General features: G+C 45.4%; 1 protein-coding gene across 1 annotated transcript in view; it reads right to left on the reverse strand.

Annotated features, from left to right (window-relative positions):
• Positions 1 to 25,948, reverse strand: part of NFKBID (NFKB inhibitor delta) — a 33,582-nt gene that overhangs the window by 2,039 nt on the left and 5,595 nt on the right. Inside the window, exons 2-11 of the mRNA XM_061596534.1 lie at positions 16,107 to 16,210; positions 15,335 to 15,368; positions 11,599 to 11,915; positions 9,611 to 9,822; positions 5,353 to 5,461; positions 4,191 to 4,337; positions 3,553 to 3,604; positions 2,869 to 3,014; positions 1,669 to 1,785; positions 499 to 663 (exon numbers count right to left, since the gene is read on the reverse strand). Of these exons, the coding sequence (XP_061452518.1) occupies positions 499 to 663; positions 1,669 to 1,785; positions 2,869 to 3,014; positions 3,553 to 3,604; positions 4,191 to 4,337; positions 5,353 to 5,461; positions 9,611 to 9,822; positions 11,599 to 11,915; positions 15,335 to 15,368; positions 16,107 to 16,210 (1,403 nt within the window). The remainder of the gene's footprint in view (positions 1 to 498; positions 664 to 1,668; positions 1,786 to 2,868; positions 3,015 to 3,552; positions 3,605 to 4,190; positions 4,338 to 5,352; positions 5,462 to 9,610; positions 9,823 to 11,598; positions 11,916 to 15,334; positions 15,369 to 16,106; positions 16,211 to 25,948) is intronic.

Consider the following 25,948-nt stretch of genomic DNA (forward strand, 5'->3'; position numbering starts at 1 on the left):
CTGCAGGTCAATTCACCCTCCTTAGGTTTCCCACAGTCCCCGTATGATCCATCTAGGGATGGACGAATCTGACCATTTTGGTTTCTCTTAGCTTCTCATTTTTCCAACCTTCAGGCCAGTTCTCCCCATTGCTGCATCCGTTTCTGATTTTTTGTTACATATATTAAAAAAAACAGCATTTTAGTGTGCGTTTCTCCCAATATACACATTTTTGTATTCAGTTTTGCGTAGTACACACCATTTGGGGCAATAATTTTCGTATGTTATTTCCACTGACATATTCAGGCACACTTTCCCCTAATATATGCATTTCTGGTATGCATTCTTTGGTTGGAGAACTACATTGCAAAATTCAGAGAACTGCAAATTGCAAAGGATGGCTGCCTTTGGGTTCATGTCTTGCTTAGGGAAGCATGAATTAGATAGGTTCTCATTAAAAAGCAAACTGACTCCGATTTCTCCCCCCACTCCCCAACCACCAATCCAGCCCTAGCTCACCTGCTCTGTTGCTGGTCCCGGAGCCAACAAGTGAACCGGCTGCTCATTCTCCAGGTTCCGGGCACTAGGATTGGCCCAATGATGTAGCAGCAGGTGCACAATCTGCTCCTGAAAGGGATGGTCATGAAGACCAGCAGCCATGTGCAGGGCGGTGTTCCCATGGGCCTGAGGAGAGAGATTCCCCCCCCCCAGTTAACCAGTATAATAGGCTCTGCTCTATTTATCTATTTGCAGATTTATACATCAAAAGTTACTGAAGCTCTGTACAATAAAATAAGAATAAAATACAAAAGATTATAAATTCACTTAAACTACAAGCAATAAAGCCATTTCTACAATAGTATAGTTATTATTCCGTAAAAATGGAAAGCCTGCCTAAACAACGTTATCAATAGCTGCCTGACTGTTGAAAGGCTAGGTCCTTGTCTGATTTCAGGCCCCATCTGCACTATACATCTAAAGCATTATTATGCCACTTGAAAGAGTCATGGCTTCCCCCAAAGAATCCTGGGAACTGTAGTTTGTCAAGGGTCCTGAGAGCTGTAGGGAGATGCCTATTCACCTCACAGAGCTACCATTCCAAGAGTGGTTGAACAATCAGTCCCTCTTCCTGGGAACTCTGGGAATGATAGCTCTGTGAGTGGAATAGGGGTCTCTTAGCACCCTTAACAAACCACACGTTGGGGGACGCCATGACTGTTTAAAGTGTGGTATGCTTTCAATGTATAGTGCAGATGTGGCCTAAGTCCTACTCAGAGTAGACCCATAGAAATTAATAAGTCTGAGTTAGCCACGCCCATTAAGGTCAATGGGTCTACTCTGAGTAGGCTTAGCAATGGGTATAACTTCTCCCTTCTCTGCCCCTTAAAGTCCTAGGTTGTTCAGGTTTCTCTACGGCTTCTACTGACATAGACAAAAATGTGCATGCCAGCTGCAAATGATATCACATCAGATATGACCCTCAGAGCAGGGCCATCTGATGGAAGGAACTGAACAGGTATGCCAGAACAAGCTTGCCCATGATCAACTCTCAGCAACCTATTCCACCCTCCCTCCCTCCCTCCCTCCCTTCGTACTACAAAAACACTGTATAGGAAAAGCAAGCCATCTTCTTTCTATCCCCAACCTTGGGTAACAGTGCCACCTAGTAGAGGAAACCCAGAAGCACACCTTCATATTGACAAAGTTCTGGAGTTCTCCCCTGGGCAGCTGGAGAAGGAATTGGATCAAAGGCAGGTTTGCAGCTTGGACGGCCAAGTGCAGGATGGTTTTGCTGCTCTTCAGATCCTAGAAAAGGGTAAGGGCAGGGTAAGTATCAGATGGCCAGATGCTCTCTCCGAGAGATTTGGGTAAGGTGACCACGTGCCCTACTTCACAGTCTTCTATTTGAAGCAGATGCTCTACCATTGAACCATGGCCCTTCAAATCTGTGGCTGCTGGTGACTCTGGGTTTTAGTCCACTCTGGGTTTTAGTATGAACTTTCAAAGAGCTATCTAAGGTGCTGCAACTTATTCCTAAAGTTCAGCACCTTGGACAGCTCCTGGAAAGTTTGGACTAAAACTCAGAGTCACCAACAGTCACTGATTTGAAGGGCCACAGCTCAGTGGTAGCACATCTGCTTAGCATGCAGAAGTCCCAAGTTCAATCCCTGGCATCTCCAGGAAGGACTGAGAGAGAAATTCTGGGGACCTGCTGCCAGTCAGTATAGACAATATTGAGCTAGATGGATCAAAGGCCTGACTCTGTATAAGGCAGCTTTCTATGTTCTTATGTTGCAAGTCCCCTTTAAAGTCCTTCCAGACTACAATCAGGAGGGTTTCAAGCATATCCTGGAAGTGTAGGTTTGTGCAATTCAAGTGGATTGCAGCAGTCAGTTGCTCTGGCACAACAGGTCGGCTTTCGTTTTAAAAGTGGCTGTTTTGCAGTTAGGAAAGTGGCGGGGAAATGCACTGAAAAGTGTGGGATGAATGAATGATTAGTAGGAAGCTGTTTGAACACACTGCAAGCAAACCATGCTGAATGCATTGCTCAACAAACAGGTCATCTGGGGGAGCTCCGGGATAATCCTGAAAGGGAAGCATGGGGGCCTTGAAGTTACACATCGGCCGTTAGCACCAGCCTGAGCAGGCACACAAGACACTTGGTCACAGTCTTCCTCGCTACAGTGAGATATATTTCTCTGTTTAAATTACAGTAATAGTTGCCAAGTTGTGCAAATGTTATGCAGACCTGCATCCTCTTGTCCTCTTTTTCTTTTTTTTTTAATGATGGATTGCCTTTTTTGTGTGTGTGATGCAGACACTCTGGTCTTGGGTTCCTTAACCCTCTCCTGGGGAGAAGGAAATCCTTCCCATAGCGTGTCCACCTACCTGGCTTTTGTAGTCGGCCCCAAGTTGCAGGAGCAGTTGAATACAGAGCAAGTAGTCCTGGAGGTGTTGCTGAGACAATGGTTCCATACTTTGGGCCCGGAAGGCGGCGTTGTGAGCTATGACAGCACAATGCAAGGGGGTGAAACCTGCCAGGATAGTGCAGAATGGGATGTCAAGTGCTCCATGTATTAGCAATGTGCCCCCCCGCCCACATTCTAGGGGTGGAAGAAACTGTCACATTTGGTTCTTTCAGATTCTCATTTTTCTAATTTTATATTCAATTCACATTCCTGCAACAATTTGTGTGCTTTTTTAAAAAAAAATCCTTATGAAAACTCTTCAGCATTTTAGTGCATTTTGCAAGCAGCTTAGGTGAATGCACACGTTTTTTGCAAACAATTTATCCTAATGTAATGCATTTTTGTATATCACTAATATGTTCATTTTGCATTTTTGTAAGCATTGTTTGGTTGGAGGTCTGCATCACAAAATTCAGACAAGTGCAAACCCCAAAGGATGGCTGTACTTTGAAAGTTCTCACATTGTTTCGGAGAGTGCAAATTTTATAGATTTGGCTTTAAACGCAAACAGAATTGAATTTCTCTCCCCCTGCCCCCACTCTGTCCATTCTCCAGCTCCAGAAAAAGTTTCTGGGAATACATAACAACCCTCCCATCATCTCACCTTCAAAATTTCTGGCCTCCACATTGATGGGGACACCAATCATCATGACAGCCTGAAAAAGAATCCAGAAAAGAGAAAGTAATCCTGACTTGTGCTTAGAACAGATGACATCCCGACCTAAGAGAAACCCGACATTTTATCTGGTACCAATTATCCAAGCATGGAGATCAAGTGATGGGAAAAACACTGCTGGCTTCATTTATGGGTGCCAGCTTGCTGTTAAAAACTACAGGAGCAGGGGGCTGTAGCAGGTATGAACAGCTTGTAGCCCACCAGATGTTACTGAATGCCAACTCCCATCATCCCTGATTATTGGCCACACTGGCTGGGGCTGATGGGAATTGGAGTCCAACAACAGACAGGCATGGCTGGGGGCACCAGAGAAATAGACAGGAGCTGCCCCTGAGCATCTGCTACCTGAAGCAATTGCCTCACTCTGCCTAGTGATAGGGCTGGCCCTGCATTGCTTGCAGATATGGGGAACCTGTGGCTCTCCAGCTATTGTTGGACAACAACTCCCATCACACTTGACTATTGGCCACATTGGCTAAGGCTGATGGGAGCTGGAGTCCAACAGCATCTGGTGGGCCATGGCTTCCCTATCCCTGCTCTATGGGCAAAGTAGTAGTTACACCCACCTCAATAACGCTGGGCAGCCCATAGGTGGCACCAAGGTGCAAGACAGTCTGGCCCTTTTGGTCTACAGCGTCGACGTCTGCTCCCAGCATGATCAGGTCCTTCATGATCTCGGGCTCATTTGCTGCAGCTGCTACTAGCAGTGGAGTCTGGGCACATGGAGGAGGAAAGCAGTGAGAGGTTGCAGCTGGGACTGGGCAGAGCAGAACCTTACCAGGTAGCTGATCCTAAGCAGCCACCTAGGGCAGTTTATGGGGAGGCAGCCTGCAACTGATGGAAGGAAATATGTGCCCCTTTAGTGCACTTACGCCAAGGGTGGGAAACAGTCTCAGGGCCACCTTCATTCTGGGCAACCTCCCAAGGGCAACCTGCGAGTGGTGGGCAAGCCAGAAGCAAAAGTGGGTGGAGCAACAAATGTAATTTTTTCTTTGTGTAGAAGGTTAGTTTCTACACACACTCACACATGACTCTCTTCCTCCATCCAGACAAGCAAGAGACATGATCAGGGTTTAAACACTTGAGGTGCAAAGAAGGGCCAGTGAGGGATGTTGCCTGGGAAGAGTTCTTAGGGAGAGGCCCGAGGGGGCCACATTTGGCCCCCAAGCCTGAGGCTCCTTACCCCTGGTGTATCATTTTTTTGTGGGTCCAGTTGTATAGACCAGGAGTCCAGCAGACGTTTATTTTAGAAAATGTTAATAACATTTTAATGTAAATGTATGTTTTACTTATGTTTTATTGCTGTAAACTTTATGTGGTGCATGCAACGTTGTGATTTTACAAAAGTGTGGTTTATAATTAATGCTGTCATTAAAACAGGTATCATAGTGGGATGCAATTTCGAGTAACAGATGCAATTCATAAAAATGTATAAAATAACAAATCTATATATATTTTAAAAATAACTTGGAATAATCTGGAAAGGTAAAAGTTACAAACAAACATTTGCGTGGATACATGAATAAATGAATGCAAATATGCTGATATTCATCCAAGACACACTTAGAGTACACACACCAAAATCAGTGGACCTAAATTTGATTTCAATGGTTTTATACTGAGTATGACTAATACTGGCTATCCTCCATAACAAATATGTAGCGTATAAACTACTATTGAAGAAATTATACATGTGTGAGCCGAATAAAGGCCAGGACTCATTCTCACTTTTCCCCTGTGCTCTTTGATGTCCAGCTGGCCACTCCAGTTCCGGAGCAACTCAGCAGCAGCGTAAGCCAGTGGGCGGAGTCCTTGGGCCACATACAGGTGCAGGAACCTGAAAAGGAGAGAGACACAGGATGGTTAAAAATCTGGTGACCAGCAGACAAGACTCTTTGGCTTACCCACCTCCCATGCCAATGCAGTGACAGAACACTGTGGCATAATGGTTAGAGCGCTGGTCTAGAACTGCAGAGACCCTGGTTGTTATTATTATTATTAAATTGATATCCTGCCCTTCTTTCCAAAAGGAGTCTAGGGTGGCATGGTTCAAACCCCTGCTCAGCCATAGAGCTCATGTGGGCCAGGGACTCTCTTTCTCAAAATTAACCTACCTCACAGTGTTGTTGGGAAGATAATAGCTCAGGAAAGAGCCATGTGCGCCACCTTGAGCTCACTGAGAAAGGTGGGTTATAAATATAATAAATAAATGTAATTAATGCATAATCGAATAAGAATGTAAAATAATGGAAGCATGTCTTGTTTCTGTTATTTGGGCTGATTGCAGGTGTTGCCACCACTCACCATATGCTCAGAGGCACATGTTACCAAATTCTTCCAAGCTACACAGGAAGTGGATTGGACTGTGAAAGACCAACCCAAATTGTGTTTGCATTTTGACAAATTTGTAGGGCAGTACAATATCTCAGAGAGTGGGTCAGGTCTCCCGCTCGCCTGGTGCATTCACCACAACGGCCCAATTTCCCTGCTTTTTAAAGTTTGATAGAAATATCTGTTGGCTATAGGTATGTTCTTAAACCACAAGGTTTTTTTGCCCATTAGTGAATTTCTCTGCTTTTTAATTCAGGAGGTAAGAAATGGGATTCTGTGCAAGTTTGCTGAGAATGGATTGATCATTGGCATGCTTATTGAGTTCAATGGGATTTACTGCCGTGCAATCATGCTTAGCATATGTAAAACTGACCATGGGGGGGAGGAGGAGAAGAGGGAGGGGGAGAGGGAAGGCTGGAGTGGGCAGGGGAGGAGAAAGAAGGAAGAGGGGAGGGGAGGAAGGAGGAAGGGAGAGGAGAGGGGAAGGAGGGGACAGGCAGGCCTGATCATTTGCATGCTTATTGAGTTTAATGGGATTTACTTCCATGTAATCATGGTTAGCAACAGACCATGGGGGAGGAGGAGGGGGAAGGAGAGAATTGGAAGGGGAGGGGGGAGGGGCGAAGGAAGGGGGAGGGAAGGGGCAAAAGGGAGGTGATGGGAGGGAGGAGGAGGGGAGGGCAGGTTTGATCATTTGAATGCTTATTGAGTTCAATTGGATTTACTCCCACACAATAATGCTTAGGATAGGTGAAACTGACCTGGGGAGGGGCAGGGAGGGGGGAAGAGGGAGGGAGGGATGGGAGGAGGAGGGCAGGAAGGTGAGAGGGAGGGATGGGAGGAGGAGGGCAGGAAGGTGAGAGGGAGGAAGGGGGAGGAGATTGGGTGTGGAGGCACTGGGCAGAGGGGAAGCCCCTTTCCTTTCCAAAAGGAAAACATTGTGAACAGTATCATTCTTTTTCAGGGTTTTCCCCCACCTACAGCAGGAACATGTAGTCTCCCACCCAAATTTAAACCAAAGCTGTCAGTGGCCACATCCACACCAGGCCTTTATTTCACTTTGGACAGTCATGACTTCCTCCCAAAGACTCCTGGGAAGTGTAGTTAGTGAAGGGTGCTAAGAGTTGCTAGGAGATGCCCTGTTCCCCTCACAGAGCTTTAATCAGAGTGGCTGACTGTTAAATCATTCTGGCCACTGGAGCTCTGTCAAGGGAATAGGAGTCTCCTCTCAGCACCCTTCAAAGACTACACTTCCCAGGATTCTTTCGGGGAAGACATTACTGTCTCAAGTGAAATAACGGTCTGGTGTGGGCATGGCGCCCTGATTAGCCAAGCCCAGCAGCTGTGAGTCTGGCTTTTAGAACACTGACAGTTGGTTATTACTGAGCATGCCTGGGCTTATAATTAACTCCAATGCTAAATTTCTTCAATTAATTAAAAATCAGGTAGGTATTTTTTCAACTTTTAAATTGCAGAAGATGGTTAGAGTATGGGGCAAGGTCAGTAATAGGATTACAGGTACTCTGTGAACACTGATTTTTAATTAATTTCAACAAATTATACAACTGACAGAAAAAAGTACAACAGGGGTCTGTTTTTTTCTTCTCTTTTTACACAGAGAGAACTCTCAATTCTCTCTGACTGTTTTGTGTATCACCATGAAAATTTAGAGGGTTGTTAAGTGTTTCTGAATTCAGGACTATATGTTTTGTAAGGTTTTGTTTTGAAATGTGCTTATGGGAAGCAGCAGAATGGCATGGGGGTAATGTCAATTTAACATTGCAGAATGCAAACAACATGCTGGCTATAGTATACAGCCCATCTTATGGCTGTATAATAAATAACCTCCCTTCCCCACCCCACTGGTCTAGGGCCCTCTGGTGACACCAGATAATCCCATAAATTCAGGTCAGCATTGTGACCTCCTTCCCTTCCCCTTTCTTCTTGCCTGACCCTTGCTAGGGTTGGGGAGTTGCAAAAACTGCTACCAAAAAAATAATAATCCTTGTTTGGGTTACACTTTCGATCAGCCTGTGCACTCCAGTTCATTTGCCCCATTTCAGGGCCAGTCAAAGAGGTTTCCAGGTAAGGCTGTAGCTCCATGGCAGATCATCTGCTTTGCACGCAGAAGGCCCTGTGATCAATCCCTGGCATCTGCAGGTAGGGCTGGAAATGTTCCCTGCCTGAAATCCTGAAGAGCCACTGCCAGTCAGAGTAGACAATATTGAGCTAGATGGACCGATGGTATGACTCAGTATAAGGCAGCGCCCTGGGTTCCTCTGTTTTGTGGCCTGAGGCAGAGGACAAGATGGTGCCTTCTCTCCATTTACACTGAGATAGGACAGCATTCTTCGCCTGTCTCTTGGAGGGTATAGGGCAGGACCTCTAAAAGGATGGCAACAAAGGGGAATGACTAGGGGGCTCAGGAGGAAAAGCCTGGGGCTGCTGCCTGCTAGGAGGAAGGAACATCTGCGACCTATGGTGTTCACACCCTCTGCCTAATAGTAGAGCCAACCTCGGCCCTGTCACTGGCTTGAAAGCTCCAGGATGATTTCTACCAACCTCAGCCTTTCCTGCCATCACCCATTCCACTATGACCATACCTCTCCACCACACAAGGGGATTGCCAAAACAGAGGATGCATTTGCCTAAAGTTTGCCCATGCGAGGTGCACATGTAAGATGCAATTTGTGAAATAATTACTATAAATAGAAATGTAGTGCATATACCATCTTGGGGAAGACTGACTAAGGTGTACCAGCTCAGTTTGACATCCAGGTATGAACTGTTGATGGGCAGTTTCAAGGTCCCCACTCTCACTTCTTAGGGTTCTTCATCTTTATGTATCCAACTAGGCTCGTGTCCATACCATGCATTTAAAACACATGGCTTCCCCTGACCCCTGGCAAAAACTCCAGCTCACAGAGCAACAATTCCCAGCACCCTTAACAAACTACCGTTCCCCTGATTCTTGGGGGAAAGCCATGTGTTTTAAATGTGCTTTAAATGTACGGTGTGGGCATGAACTTGGGCCAGGCAGCCCTTCAAATAGAGGAGTCCTTCACATTGAGCAGTGGTTCCTCAACTGTTTTCCCCATGGACCACTTGAAAATCGCTGACCGCTTCATGATTTTTCTGACTACTGTAGCAATTGTAATGTGCTGCGTTAGATGCTGTATGATTTTTCATTGTATTTTTACAGACGCACCTGAATGAAGCTCACAGACCACCTGTGGGACTACAGTGTGGGAACACCTGAAGTAGAAAATTGTCCCCTGTAAAGCAGGAGACGCATGGCCACCTCACTTGGACAGGGGCAGAGTGACTTCCCACATGGGATGTGGTTCCAAGTAATTGGCAACATGAGAATGGGCTTTTTCAGTGGTGGCCCCCTGGCTGTGGAATGCTGTTTCCGGGGAGGCACTCCTGGCACCTTCTCTACTCATCTTTAGGCGCTAGGCAAAGATCTTCCTTTTTACCCAGGCCTTTGGAATGCTGTCTTAGTCCTTCTGCTTTGGGTTCTAAATTTTGTATATTGTATGTTTTTAAGTTCATTTTATCTTGTATGTTTTAAGAATGTGTTGTAAGTCGTCTAGGGACCACTAGGTATGGGGTGGCTAACCAATTAAATAAATACCGACAGTAGCAGACTCACATGTCTCCATCCTCATCTTGCTGTAGCAGAAGAGGCAGCCCCATCTGCTGGATCTGCTCTCGAGCTTGGGCCAATTCAACTGGATCCATCTCCATGGATGCAAGTGGGTAATTCTCAGGGGGAAGGAGGCTGGGGAGGTTCAGCTGTTGCTCCAGACAGGCACCCCCAGGGGTGGGAAAGAGGTTCAAGGCCCCAGTTTCGTTGATTGCCTTCTGTGTGGAAGAAACCATGGCAAAGAGGCATTGGAACACTGCCAATCTCTCCCTGTCTTAGTCAGGGGTAGGGGTGTCAGAGAAATCCAACAGACACAGAAACTGGAGCAGAAAATTGCCAGTGTTCACTTATTCGTCTCGTGTCCGGAATGGAAATCAGTCTAGTGAACATGATCAGTATTTGCTGTTGTTGCTTTCAGCCCACAAATGATATGAAATTGATATCTCCCCCCCCCTTTGCATTTCATTTCCTTTGCACTGAAATGAAGGGGAGGGAATAACATAAGGACAATGTAATTGACATCATTAATTAATGTAAATCACGTAAGTTACATCATTTCACCACAGCAGACAGCGAGACGAATAATGTATGTTTGGGCAGAAGAAGAGCTGCAGCGGAATGGAAACAGTGTTGCCTGCAACAACGGCAGGGTGGAAAGGAAAACATTGCCTTCTTCCATGCCTAGTCAGGGATTGCCAGTGAGGCACTCGCAGGCAAACATAGGCTCACTGAGATTTTCCCTGGCACCCGCAAGGTCCCCCACTCCCATTGAAATTAGGCTTGGAAGAAGCATCTATTGTAGGCAATAGAATTGTTTGTGGTATGTGTGTGCGTGTGCTGCCCATGACAGTTTCCATGGTTTGCAAATGTGCCCATGGGCTGAAAAAGGCTGCTGACCTGATACCAGTTCTTCTACCTCTGCCTTGCAGCAGTCCTGCTCACTATCCTTACTGACCACTCTGTCATCAATAACCTGTTTTCGATACCTGGGCCAAAAAACAGTAGCTCATGAAAAAGTGAAACACAGTGATATAGGATTGTTTCTGGCTAAGTCACATTGAAGAATAGACCCATTAAAATCAGTGGACAAATGAGCCATGAAAGGAGGAGGTAGAGCGCCTTTCTGGGTGAGTGGGAGGCGGCAGGGCAAGCCAGGCAGTAAGGCTGCCAGCCGGGGCCACCAGCTGCAGGGGTGGGGCCATTGAAAGCATGGGGTCTAGGACAGTCAACCCTATTTGCCTCTCGCCCCAGGGATAGCCCCGGCTGCGGCCCTCCAGATACTGCTGGACTGCAATTCCCATAATGCTTGACCACTGACCATGCTAGCTGGGGCTGATGGGAGTTGGAGTCCAACGACTGGAGGGCTAGAGGTTCCACATCACTGCCTGAAATCACAGCACTACCTTGTCCATTGTCTATCTGGTTTGGGGAAAGAAACTAGGCACTGCTATTGCTGTGCTGCTCCATCTCTCTGTGAAAACGGAATGGGGAAGGGCTGTAGCTCAGTGGTAGAGCATCTGCCTTGCATGCGGAAAGTCCCAGGTTTGATCCCCGGCATCTCCAAGCAGGGCTGAGAGACTCCTCCCTGAACCCTGGAGAGCTACTGCCAGTCAGAGTAGACAATACTGAGCTAGATAGACCAACGGGCTGACTCAGTATAAGGCAGCAACCCATGTTCCTAAAGAATCTGACATAATAAAATGCCCCCTTAACTTTGCACCATAATGGCTGAGGCATGGCCTCAGCTACGGCCAGCAGGCAGACTCACAACCAATATCTCTGGCCTTGTCCATACCACAAACATATACTGCTTGCTGGCAGCTTTTTACAAAGAATCCTGGGAATTGTAATTTGGAGTGGTCCCACATACATTTCCCAGGATTCCCCTGGAACAGGAAATTGGTTTAAAAAACAACAGTTGGTAGCATGACCCTCTTCCCTACCCTCAGTTTGAGTCCCTCTACAGACCACACTCCCTCACATTCTGGTCTTACCTCGTAATCCACTGTTGACGCCACCTTGGAACCATACACTGCTTCTGAGGGACCAGGCCCTGCTGGCCCATAGACACTAGTTTCTACAGGAGGAAAGGGGCTCCTCACATTATACTGGGGCCCCGGAGATGGGAGGAGGTAATTCTTGGTGGGGTCTACGGGATGGTAGTGACAGTCAGTGGGGAAGGCTGCTTGGCTTGAGGTGTCCGGCTGCCAGCTGGGAAAGGCAGGAACTGGGTATTCGGGAGCAGCTGTCTGTCCCGGAGTGGGTCCTCTTCCCTCGGTGGCTCCAGGGGGCTCTGGGAACCGGGACTCAACTGAACAAAGAATACAAGTACATTAGAAGAGCCTGGATGATAGATCAGACCAAAGGCCCACCTAGCCCAGCATCCTGTTCTCACATTAGCCAACTAGGCTCATGGGAAGCTCACAAGGAGGGCCTGAGTGCAACAGCACTTTCCCCACCTGCAATTCCCAGCAACCGGCATTCAACAGTGGAGACAGAATGTAGCAGGGATGGGAAGATCTGTCAGTTTCAGTTCTCCCACTTTCTCATTTTTCTAAACTTAAATTAAGTTCTCCACAATTCTGCAGCAATTTCTGATTTTTCTTTAAAAAAATCCTCATGAAAATTCTTCAGCATTTTAGTGTGAATTTCTCCTAATAGATCAGATTTTTGTAGACATTTTTGACATATGCATTTTTGCAAGCATTTTCCATTTTGACATGTTATTTTCACTCATACAGGCCTATTTTGGCAGACTTTCCCCTAACATATGCATTTTTGTAAATGCTGTTTAGTTGGCAAACTGCACTGCAAAACTCAAATAAGTGTGAATTTCAAAAGATGGCTGTGTTGCGGTTCTCTTATTGTTTTGGAAAGTACAAATTTGATAGATTTGACCTGAAATGTGAACTGAATTGAATTTCTTACCCATTCCTAGAACATAGTCATCATGGCTAGTAGCCATTGATAGCTTTATCCTCTATGAATTTGTCAATCCTCTTTTAAAGCCACCCAAGTTGGTGGCCATCACTGCCTCTTGGGTGAGAGAATTCCATAGTTTAACGATGTGTTGCACGAAGAAGCACTTATAAAGATGAGGCAGCATAGAACGGCTATTCTTAACCAGCATGAGGGCCGGCCTCTTGTAAGGTAAAGCAGAGAATAACCAGATGAGCATGAATAAGCCTGTTGTGCGCGGTGTGTATTAAGGACATCAAAATGCTGCCTCTCCTCTGAGACCCAGAAAAGCAGAATACTGCAAACTGTATGAATCTTCAAAATTAAGTGCTTTTGCCTCTCCTTTCACATAATTTATTCTAATTTGGCTAAACATGGACAGGAGCTAGGCAGGATACTTAAACTCTGACCAAATCACCAGAAAATCCAATGAGGCCAGTCCTCTGGCTTATGTGATTGCAGAAGGTGCTGCCCACATGTTTTTGAGCACATTTCCACAACTCTAAGAACTAGAAAATTGCTTTCTCTCTCTCTCTCTCTCTCTCTCTCTCTGTGTGTTTGTGTGTGTGTGTGTGTGTGTTTAAAAAGAAAAGTCTGGAAGCAGAATGAGGCAAGCCATAGCAAAATATTCTGCTGCTGTGAAACTGCAGCTTATAAATAGCCCTGGCCATTTCCCTGCAGCTTGCCCCACCAGAAAACTAACACGACACACAGCTTCCAGCCCCCACTTCAGCTGATCCATACAGAGCAGTTGAGGACGTTGCCGTCGCCCCCACCCTGCTCATCCAATGTTTGATTTGATGACCAGGGAGAGGGCAGCTGGCATCCCCATCAAGGAATGGGCCCCATCCACCCCAGCGCTATCTCAACTTAAAACAAAAACAAAAAACCCTGGCAAAATTGACGGGGTCTTCAGGGGCCAAAAAAAAAAATTGCTTGTGGGGCCAGATCAGGCCAGCAAATGGAGGATTAGGCCCTTCTGTTGTAGCATGTTCCAATCTCACATCACCCTGTTTGCTTCTTTTCTTATGCTAGCCCTTAATCCAGCCTTGCATACAAGCTCACAAAAGGTCCTACACTCATTTTTCCTCCCTCTTACTAGCCTGTGTTTCCATGCTGGCCATTGAGCAGGAGAAATCCCCTCTTTCACAGTCATCATGGAAATGCAGGTCACCAGCCTCTTAGGGTACAGAAACACTTGCTCTTCTGTCAGTTGCAGTGTGTCTCCGCCTCTCTTTTCTGAAAACAGGGGCTGCCCCTTTTTACTCTAAAACCTGGTCGAATCAGCTCAAGTGTATTTTTTTTAAAAAAAAATCAGCTTCAGGGAGGTTTCGCAACTGATTGGTAGATCAATCTTTTTGACTTCCAGATGCGGCCAATGGAAATGCTTTGCTGCAGGCTCAGGCAGAGACTATGACTGGCCCAACGCTTGGCTGTGGGCAGTCCTAAAAGGTCTGAAGTCAGCAGTGGGGAAGGGAGGTGTGGCCAGCAGAGGGCAGAGTCACTTCAAAACATAGCCAGGAAAACCATTCTGGCTGCTTTTGAAGTGACTAGTATGCCCATCACTGAACAGTAAAGTCAGGATCATTCAGACCATGGTATTCCCGATCTCTATGTATGGATGTGAAAGTTGGATACTGAAAAAAGCGGATAAGAGAAAAATCAACTCATTTGAAATGTGGTGTTCGAGGAGAGCTTTGCGCATACCATGGACTGCGAAAAAGACAAATAATTGGGTGTCAGAACAAATTAAACCAGAACTATCATTAGAAGCTAAAATGATGAAACTGAGATTATCATACTTTGGACACATCATGAGAAGACATGATTCACCAGAAAAGACAATAATGCTGGGAAAAACAGAAGGGAGTAGAAAAAGTGGAAGGCCAAACAAGAGATGGATTGATTCCATAAAGGAAGCCACAGACCTGAACTTATAAGATCTGAACAGGGTGGTTCATGACAGATGCTATTGGAGATCATTGATTCATAAGGTCGCCATAAGTCGTAATCAACTTGGAAGCACATAATAACAACAGTGTGCCCATAGCTTTAATAGGCTAGTAAAAAAAAAACCTTAGTTAAATAGAAGGCTGCCTTAAACAGAGGACAGCTTGCTCTGGGTACATCTGGGGAGGCTTAGATCAGTTCCCACCACCACCACCAATGAGTTTTAGAACTCTTGGCATACAGAAAAGAGCAAGGGGAGCCTTTGTGGCAGAGGCAGGTGGGATGGAGAGAAATGGTGTTGGTCTTAACCTTTAAATCCCTATACGGTCTCGGCCCAGTTTACCTGAAGGAGCACCTCCAGTACCACCAACTAAGCCGCCCGACCAGATCAGCCACACAGGGCCTTCTCTCCGTCCCACCAACGAAAACAGCTAGGTTGGTGGGGACTAGAGAGAGGGCATTCTCAGTGGCGGCCCCCACTCTCTGGAACTCCCTCCCGTTCGATCTTCGCCATGCCCCTTCCCTAGATTCATTTCGCCGAGCCTTAAAAACTTGGCTCTTTGGACAGGCCTTTGGGGTCCCCGGGGTGGGCTAATTTCTTTATATTGTTTTAAAATTGTCTATTGATGGCCCTGTACAGCCGCTTTTTAAAATGGTTATTGTTGACTGCATTGTATTTTATTATGTATTGTATTATTATGTATTGTTGAATTTAATGTTGTACGTCGCCTAGAGTGGTTTCGACCAGATAGGCGACACAAAAATTAAATTTATTATTATTATTATTATTAAATGTATCTCAGTGTGTCCATGTCCACTCACCTGCCTTGTTGCTTTCAGGAGCTCTTGGGGGGATCTGGAGAGGAAGAGAAGAGTCAATAATGAGCCTGGCAAGGACAATAAGACTGTTGCATCTGGACGCGGCTATGGTCACCACCCTGGACTAAACTGTTCTTTGCCCTGATCCCCAATGTTCAATCTCATGCTCCTCAATTCATAACAGGAAGATAGGAAACTGCCTCCTACCAAGTCAGACCATTGGTCCATCTAACTCAATATTGTCTACTTTGGCTGGCAGTGGCTCTCCAAGGTTTCAGGCAGGATCTTTTCCCAGAGCTATCTGGAGCTGCTGTGGATTGAACCTGAGACCTTCTGCATGCCAGGCAGATAGTCTACCACTGAGCCATGGACCATCTCTCAGAAGAATGCAACCCAACCACACCAGATACAGCTAGCCTTGATGTCACCCTCAATGTGCCACCATGAGGTGACAACTTCACCTAGGCTCAGGGCCATGCCACCTTTGGGCAGAATCTGTTAGCTCTTTGTTCGCTTCCCTTTCCAATTATATGGATTGTCTGGAGATTTGGGACAGACAAACGGGAATGGTTGGATCACCTGGTGCGTAACTGATTTACTGAGCTCCCTGCCACAAGATTGGGATGATGGCCGCTAACTTAGAAGGCTTTAAGCTACCGCCCTTTTCCCAAAGGGTGCCATGATCCTGCAAAGAACCTATGGCTGAGTTTTAGCAGGAAGTATGGGGCTGCTGGAGTCGAGGAACAATCACAACCGGTTTCAGCTGACGACTCACCAAGGGTCCAGTGCTATGGCCACGGGCCGTCTGCTGTTGTCGTTTTTGCTCCAGTAATTTCCTCACAGTCTGGGGTGCTATGGTGCCACGCGGAACTTTGCAGCCTGAAGGGAGAGGATGAGCAAATGGGATTATGAGGCCAGTGGGATGGAGAGAAGGGCTCACCCTATTTTCTGTGATGTTGTTGAGGTTGTTTTTAACTGTTTTCAATTGTGTGTTTAAATTGTTGTAACCCATCCTGGGACCTCTGAGTGAAGGGTAGGTAATAAGTCCTAACCCCAACCCCAATAATAATAATGATGATAACAACAACAACAACAACAAATCTGCATTCCAATACAGATGCAGACAGGGATAAAGGTCTCTACTTATAAGGCTTGTTGAAAGAGGATGGTCTTCAGCAGGCGCCGAAAGACAACAGAAATGGCACCTAATATTTAAGAGGAGGGAATTCCAAAGGCCAAGCTATTGACCAAGCCATTGACATCTACCCCACATCTGACATCATATATGACATCAGGTGTGGTGCAGGTAAAGGGGAGGCTCCCTGCTGAAAGGGGGAGTTTGAAGGCACCCCTGATCAGCTAGTTGTCGGCCCTTGCAAGGCCCTGTGCCTTTGTCAGGCAAAGGAAAACAGGTTACCTAATGTCATTGTGATGTCAGGTGACTGACAGGGGGGTAGCCCCACCTGTCAAAGTTGACCCATGGCAGTGAGGGAGGTAAGGATCTGGTCAGCCAGCCCGATGCCTAGTCTATTTGGAAGTAAGTAGACCCACAAGCAAAGCTTCCCTGCCTACGGAAAGCTAACCTATCAGGAAAAGGCTTTAGGAGTGGTGTGTACGCTGTCCTAAAGTTCCGGTATGTGCTTGAGCTCCTCCCTCAAAACAGTGACTGTCTGGAGACCCTGTAAGTCCCTGAGCCCTCATGCACCATCCTTTGCCTTTCCCCATGCCCACTACCAAGGCAGGGCTGTCAGCACAAAACAATAGCTCTGTGCCATTCTTGAATCATCTGTTGCCCTCACCCTGGCCTTCCGTCTCTGCCACCTGTGGTTTTTCTGCTCAGTGCACAAGGGGTACTTTCCAGAGCAGGCAGTGCTCAAACACAGATGTTGTGGGTTCCTCCTCCACCACCATTAACAAAAAAAAATCTTCCAAGCACAATGTGAGGAGGAGGAGGAGGAGGAGGACGAGGAACCGCAACATGCTGGCTCAAAGATGTGCACTGCCTGTTAAAAAACAACAACAATGATCTGCTGTGCCATTGCTTCCGTGAGGGAAGGCATGACAGTCTGTCTGGAGGAAGTGATGTGGAAGAAAAACTCAGCGGGCCTGCGCTCGTGGTCAGAGCTTTTTCTCCACTAGACTATGTTTTCTTTCCAGAACCTGTGACCAGAACCCATGAGGTTCTGGGCTATTCCACTTTGCAAGTCCTGGGTGTGCAAGTCAGGGGTAGCCAACGTGGCCCCCTCCAGCTGTTGTTGGACTCCAGCTCCCATCAGCCCCAGCCAGCATGGCCAATGGCCAAGGATGAGTTGGACGCTCCCTGAGTCCCACATCGCAGCAGGGCCTCAGGGCCAAAATCCAGCAATATTTATATTTAGGCTTTTATCACGGTTGCTCATGGTGTTTTTATCATACTGTATTAGGGTCAAATTTATGTAATGTAATGTCAAATATTAGAGTCAAATTGATAGATTATCGCTATATTGTGGTAAACCCATGACCTCAAATGGGTTTTGATGAAAAGAGGTATAGAAATGTGTGAAATAAATGCATACAACAAGCTTCCCTGTCCCTCCCCTGGGCTGGGGGCCGGCACCAGACTTCAGTGGGTTCTCGCCACTGTGCCCTGGAGGGGCCCCATTTACATTTAGCCTCACCTGCTCAAGCAGACAGGCCACCTGGTGTCTTCCACACTTAGGTGAGAGGTATTTCTGTGTATATTGTAGGCATTATTTCTAATAATACCAGAGCTTGGAAAAGTTACTTTTTTGAACTACAACTCCCATCAGCCCCAGACAGCATGGCCGCTGATGGGCTGATGGGAGTTGTAGTTCAAAAACGTAACTTTTCCAAGCTCTGCAATTAACCCATGCAAATTTAATGCAAATTGGCTTCCTCTTTTTCCGTAAGGCAAGCCCTTTCTTTTGCCGATTCATAACTGGCCCTTCCCTGCTGTTGCTTCCAATTTGCCGGCCCTCTGCAAGCAAGGGACCAGGGGACGGTGCCAAGAGAAGGAGCAGTCGCCTCCACTTGCCTTGTGCTCTCAATTTGCAAATTTCTTTTTAAAGAAAATTCTCAAGGATTTCCTCCCCTCCTGCATTTTAGAGTGGATTTCCCCTGATAAGTACATTTTGTTTGCAGTTTTGACTAACATGTAAATTTTTACAAGCAAGTTGTCTTAAAAGAATGCATTTTTGTATGTTATTTTCACTAATGTAGTCATTTTTATGCACACTGTCCCCCCATTTTTCTAAACCCTGTTTGGCTGGGGAACTGCACTGCAAAATTCAGATACGTGCGAATTTTGAAGGATGGCCGTTTTTCATTTCTCATGTTGTTTCCAAAAGTGTGAATTTGATAAATTTGGCTTTAAATGTGAACTGAATTGAATTTCTCCCTCCTCCCTAGATGTTACATGATCTGACTGCCTGGCCCCCACCACCTGAGGTTTCCAACCCGTCTTTAAAAGCAGCCTCTTGTAGAAAGCATTGCAGTAGTCCAGCCTGGATGGCACTGGTGCATGGATATCTGAGGCAAGGCTCATCCTCTTCAGATAGAGCTGGATGTAGCCATTTTTATGCACACTTTCCCCCTAATATATGCATTTTTCTAAACCCTGTTTGGCTGGAGATCTGCATTGCAAAATTCAGATGAGTGCGAATTCCATAGGATGGTTGTGCTTTGGTTCTCAGATTGTTTCGGAAAGTGTGGATTAGATAAATTCAGCTTTAAATGCAAACTGAATTGAATTTCTCCCCCATCCCTGCTTCCTGCTGTGCTCAAATCAGAGTGTGTTTGACGCTTAATGCATGAAATATCGCCCCTGGCCTACACCTTTGCTGACAATCTGTCTTGGGTTGTTTACACCTCACTGTATTTTTCCACAAAGCTGTGAACTCCACCCATAAGAGATAAATTGCCCAGCAGTTGACTTCATGGTTCCTTAGGCCACAACGAGAGAGAGATTTCAAAATCTATTCTAGAGTCAGACAGTACCTATATTAGGACTGACTAAGATGCTGCAAAAGAGTGAGCAAGGTATTGAGTTCTTCAGAACTGGATGCTAAGCAAAGCAGGGATTGGGAAAAGCTGGAGGTTGTAGTCAGAAAATCTGAACTTAGGGCACTTCCAGACTACCTGTTTATCCTGATTTGTTGGCAGGGAGGTCGTTGCCTATTTAATGAGCATTCATTCAAATTTGTTTGTGAGGTGGTTGGATGCCATTGCGTCAAAGCAAGTGTTATCCCATACTAGGGATGGCAAGATCTGTCAATTTTGGTTCTGTCAGTTTCCAATCTAAATTGGGTTCTCTACATTTCTACGGATCTGCTTTTTTAAAAAATCCTCATGAAAATTCTTCACCATTTTATTTATTTATTTATTTATTGCATTTGTATACCACCCCATAGCCGAAGCTCTCTGGACAGTTTACAACAATTAAAAACAAATATACAAATGTAAAAACACATTTTTTAAAAAGTAATTTAAAAACACATGCTAAAATGCCTGGGAGAAGAGGCAAGTCTTGACCTGGCACAGAAAAGATAACAGTATTGGCGCCAGGTGCACCTCGTCAGGGAGATCATTCCATAATTTGGGGGCCACCACTGAGAAGGCCCTCTCCCTTGTTGCCAGCCTCCCAGCTTCCCTCAGAGTAGGCACCCGGAGGAGGGCCTTTGATGTTGAGCGTAGTGTACGAGTGGGTTTGTGTCAGGAGAGGTGTTCCATCAGGTATTGTGGTCCTAAGCCATGTAAGGCTTTATAGGTTAAAACCAGCACCTTGAATCGAGCTCAGAAACATACAGGCAGCCAATGCAAGCGGGCCAGAATCGGTTTTATAGGTTCGAACCGTCTGGTCCCTGTTACCAATCTGGCTGCTGCATTTTGCACAAGCTGCAGTTTCCGAACCGTCTTCAAAGGCAGCCCCACGTAGAGCACATTGCAGTAATCTAACTTGGAGGTTACCAGAGCATGGACAACTGAAGCCAGGTTATCCCTGTCCAGATAAGGGCATAGCTGGGCCACCAACCGAAGCTGGTAGAAGGCACTCCGTGCCACTGAGGCTACCTGAGCCCCAAGTGACAGAGATGGTTCTAGGAAAAAAACCCAAGCTATGAACCTGCTCCTTCAGGGGGAGTGCAACCCCATCCAGGACAGGTTGTATATCCATTTTAGTGTGAATTTCTCTTAATAAACACATTTTTGTAGGTTTTTTTAAAAAAACTAATTCACACATTTTTGCAAGCCATTTCTCCTGATATAATGCATTTTTGTATGTTCTTTTCATGAAAATATTCATTTTTGTGCACACATTCCCCTAATATATGCATTTTTGTAAACATAGGCCATATCCACACCATACATTTATTCCATTATTATTCCATTGTAAAAAGTCATGGCTCCCCCAAAGCATCCTGGGAAGTGTAGCTTGTGAAGGGTGTTGAGAGTAGCTAGGAGACCCCCATTGCTCTCACAGAGCTACAATTCCCAGAGGTCTCTGGGAAAAGGGACACACTGTTAACCAATCTGGCAACTATAGCTCTGTGAGTTGCTAAGAGACTCCTGTTCCCCTCACAGAGCTACAATTGCCCAATTGGTTTAACAGCGAACCCCTCTTCCCAGAGGCCTCTGGGAAATGTAACTCTGTGAAGGGAATAATGGTCTCCTAACAACTCTCCACACCCTTCACAAACCACACTTCCCAGGATTCTTTGGGGGAAACCGTGACTGTTTAAAGTGGGATAATAGTGGAATCAATGCATGGTGTGAATGTGGCCATTGTTTGGCTGGAGAACGGCATTGCAAAATTTGGATAAGAATTCCAAAGGATGGCTGTTTTGGTTTGTGTATTCTTTTGCAACATGTGAATTTCTCTCCCATCCCTATTCCACACTGCATTTGATCATCATTTTCCTAATTGCAAAAAGTTTGATCTTTTGAGGAAGTTGGTTTGCTATGAAAGAGGTCCCCATCAACTGTAACTGCGCAACCTGAATTTGCTGGTAAGAGATCGACTCCCACCCGACTATGGCAACAGTCTGGAAGCACCCTTGATCACAGTCTTCAAATGTAAGCGAAGATAACAGACTTATGGTGCAATTGTATACACCATTCCACTCTGTCTATTCTGAAGAAAGTTCCACTGAGTTCAATGTTACTGCCTGCCTGGTAAGCATGTCGATGATTGCAGACCTAACTGGACCAGACTCCGTTAGGTGCTACATGCAAGTTTCAGGTATCACCTGAGAAAAGAACCACATAATGGTTGATCCTCTATTTTGAAAACATAAAATCCAGCAGTTACCCTGAAAGTCAAAGAGCCCTCAAGGGAAAGTGGCTGTGAGTGACAGCCTGTTCCTGGCAGGTTTATCAAAGCAAACAATTCCCTCATGCGAATTTTATTTAATGATAAATAAAACTTATGGCTGAGGAATGTTGTAAAGTCCTGGGGTTGTACTCTGCTAAGTACTACTCAGAGTATTGAAAAGAATGAACCTGTTAGTCTTGTCTTTAATTTCAATGGGTCTACTGTGAGTAGGACTAGCATTGAATACCACCCCTGAGTTTAAATTTCTCCCCTGCCATTAAGTAATTGGGCAGCTGTAGGCAAGTCATATTCTCAGACTTTTATTGACAGGCAAGGGGCGAATAAAGCCTTCCAGATGCCACTTTACAGGGTTGTTGTAAGGAAAACAGAGAGAGAGAGAGTACATGAAGTGCTTTGGACACTGTCTGACAGTATATGAACAAATGCAAACTATTATTAGGAAATGCCCACAATCTTGCTACAGGGCTGTCCTTCAGTTCCTGTTCTTACATATGAGACTGTTCTGATTTACTGAGCTCTAGGGCCATATCTGTGGCTCTCTTACCTGATGGCAGGGCCACCTCTTGGTTGCTTATCCCACTTATTCGCATTATCTGACAAAGTTTGCTCTTCCTCAACCGTTCTCCCCACAGCTCTCTTGCAAATTCCTCATAGCACTATCTCTGGATCTCAGTTGAGAGAGAGAGAGAGAGAGAGAGAGAGAGAGAGAGAGAGAGAGAGAGAGAGAGAGAGAGAGTGTGTGTGTGTGTGTGTGTGTGTACAAAGAAGCTAAATGGACAGCAATTGAATCTTACTTCAGATTCCACCACACCTGAGACAGCAGGCCAGCTTAAGGGGGGCAGGAGAGGTTATGGGGCAGACACAGAGAGGAATGTTTATAGAACAGGGTTGGGGAACTTATGGCCCTCCAGATGTTGCTGTACTACAACTCCCATCATCCCAAACCACTGGCCATGCTGGCTTGGGGATGATGGAAGCTAGAGTCCAGCAGCATCTGGAGGGCTGCAGGTTTCCCAGCTCTGCTCTAGAGGAATAGTCAAGGGCTGTACCTGCTGCCTCTGAGCACTTGGTACCTGAGGCAGTTGCTTTCCTCTGCCTCATGTTAGAGATGGCCCCTACCTTGCTAGCAGAAATGTGACCCTGCAGATATTGTTGGACTACATTTCCCATCATCCTTGATTATTGGCTTTGTTGGGTGGGGCTGATGGTAATTGAAGTCCAACAACATCTGGAGGCCACAGGTTCCTCTGTCCTTGCTACAGAGTTTGGTCAGTTTCACCAAATAGAGACAATGCTCAATGAGGGGCAAGGGGGACATACTGTTTTAAACAAAATATTTTGTAAAAAAAATAAATAATCCATGAAATCTATTAGAGGCAGTACTGGGCAGAATAGTGTAAACAAGGCACTGGAACGTTTGAACCAGGGACTCAGGCACCAGGCAGTTTAATTCCCTGCAGGCTGAAAGAGTTATTGGCCTGATCTTTCCCATGCTGCAGCACCCCTCCTTGTAGTGGCCACAGCAGGTACTGCAGCTCCAGGCTTCGGCCCCCAGTCTGAGCAGCTTGCCTTGCCTGTAGGGATTCATTTCAATTTCTCTGTATCTCATTTTTCCAGTCTTAAGTTCAGTGCTCCACATTTTCACATCAGTTTGCCATAAAAAAAAAAAAAAAGGCCTCCGGAAAATTTATCTGCATTTAGTGCAAATGTCTCCTAATATCCACATGTTTGTATGCAATTTTGCCTAATATATACATTTTTGCAAAACATTTCCCCTGAATATAATGCATTTTTATATGTTATTTTCAGGGATTTACCGTAGGCATTTTAATGCACATTTTACCCTAATATGTGCATTTTTGTACACATTACTTGGCTGGAGACCTGCACTGCAAAATTTGGAGAAGTGTGTGAAGTTTGCCTGCTTGATTTGATGATGACTACTAGCCCACTATTGGTCATGATTTTTGCCTTTGAATAACAGTCTGCTTGTGCTGTAGCTTCTATTTCCAGCCTGTCTTGGAACTTGGCCAAGGTCTGATGGTAGGTTTTGCACATTTAACTAGATCAAGGGTTCCCAAGCTGTGGGTGGTCCACAAGCTTCATTGAAGTCATCCACGGCATGTCCATATTAAATATTTATATCGATTTTTAATTGCATTTTTGTTTCTTTTTTATTTCTCATAGGGTATTATATTGTATTACAATCTGAATTCTGCAAACTGTAATGCAATAAAATGCAATATATAAAATATAAGAAGGAATAACAATACAATTAAATCATACATATTCTAGCACAGCAGGTTACAACTGTCACAATGGGCAGAAAAATCATTAATCCATCATGACCATCAGCCATTTTTAAGTAGTGTGTAGGAAAAAATGTTTGGCAGCCACTCAGGGCCAGCACCAGGCATGCCTGGACACTTGGGCACCAGCCTGCCCCAGGCTAGCAGTGCCATAGTCCAACCCCTCCATACAGGCAACACAGGGCTAATAAACCTACCCAAGCATTCCACCTACCTCTATTGTCCCTGTAAATGAGGTGCACTCTGGTGTGCATGCCCGCCATCAACCAATATGGTGGCAGGGGCATCAGCCCTTTAAGGAAGCCTCTGCCACCATCGTGGTTGATGGTAGGCATGTGAATGCAGCGTGTTTGTCATTCACTGGGATGGGAGAGGTAGGTGGAGCGTGCACGCAGGCTTATTGAAGCCCGCACTGATTGTATTGGGGGAGTGCCTGGGAGCTCCCTCCCTGTGATCTGGGGCACGGTTGGGAGACGACACTGCCATGGATCATAGAATGGGAGTGCTACCCTCCCACCCTAAAGAGGGGGCCCAGGGCTGCAGGGACCACCAGCCAGAGCCTGACCAGGCCGCCTCCTGGTGCCAGCCATGGAGCCACTGAACTAGACAGTAAAGACAGCATTAGACTTAGGACTGGGAGGCTTGTTGTGAAAGCTTCTCTTTCACTATCAATACACTGATGATGAGTTGCCAATAGGAATGGAAGCATATGCCAATTTCAGTTCTCTCAGTTTCTTATTTTCTTCCATCTTAAATTCAGTTCTCCACATTTCTGGAGCAATTTGCAATTTAAAAAAAAATATCCTCATGAAAATTCTTCGTTTTAGTGCAGATTTCTTCTAATACACAGTTTTGTCTGACTTTTTGACTAATGTACACGTTTTTGCAAGCAATTTCTCCAAATATAATGCATCTTTATACATTAATATATTAGTAATCAGTAATATTTTATGCACACTTTCCTCCCATTTATGCATTTCTGTAGGCATTCTTGGGTTGCAGAACTGCATTGCTAAATTCGGAGAAGTGTGACTTACAAAGGATGGCTATGTTTCAGTTCTCACATTGTTTCAGAAACTGAAAATCAGCTTTAAATAGGAACTAAATCAAATTTCTCCCCCATTCCTAGTTGCCATGATTTTTTTGGGGGGGGGGTGTTTGGGGAGGGTCATTGCAAACTTGTAAAATCCCCCCCCCCACACACACCGTGATTCCATCCCATACACCTACTAGCTCATGAATCCTGAAAGAAAAGTTCCAAGTTCTACATTTCTGAAAACTATATCTCGGCCCAAATCATGAAAGAAAAGTTTCTGGTTTTAATTAGGAAACTACATCTACATTTCTGTAAACTATCTCTTGGCCCACACTGTGGTTTTACTGCCCCTCCATTTCTGCTATTTTTTTTTAAGAAAAAGCATCCAGGCTGAAGACGAATCCCACAAAGCTTGCTGACAATTTCATAACCATTCATTTGGTCCTAAGAAAGGTATTATTCTGTGGATGTGTTGATTTTTATTTTTTATTTTTTAAAAAGAAAAATCCAGTGGATGACCATGGCTGCAAATATTCTGTAAAGGAAATGTTCAAAAAAATGAGATCACTCCCGCTACGGTGTGAAGTGATACAGACTACTTTACCACCACCTCACTTTGCTGCATGCAATCCATCAAAGCATAAATAAATCAAGGGGCAAGAAATCAAGAGTGGTGCAGATGGAGATGTGAGAGCCAGATTAAATGCTCTCTAATAACTCACCATTGTAAATCATGACCAGTGAGGAAAGAGTGAGCGAGATGAGCGAGAGAGCAACCCCCTCAATACTGGAACTTGGAGTCTTCAGAGGAAGCTAGACGTTTAACTACAGTTTTTCAACCCCAGATGTTGCCGGACTATAACTCCCATAATCCCAACTAATTTATTATTTATTTATTTATTATTTGATATCCCACCCTTCCTCCCAGTAGTTGCCCAGGGTGG

This window comes from Rhineura floridana, chromosome 15, assembly GCF_030035675.1.
Source record: "Rhineura floridana isolate rRhiFlo1 chromosome 15, rRhiFlo1.hap2, whole genome shotgun sequence".
Classification (NCBI taxonomy): Eukaryota; Metazoa; Chordata; class Lepidosauria; order Squamata; family Rhineuridae; genus Rhineura; species Rhineura floridana.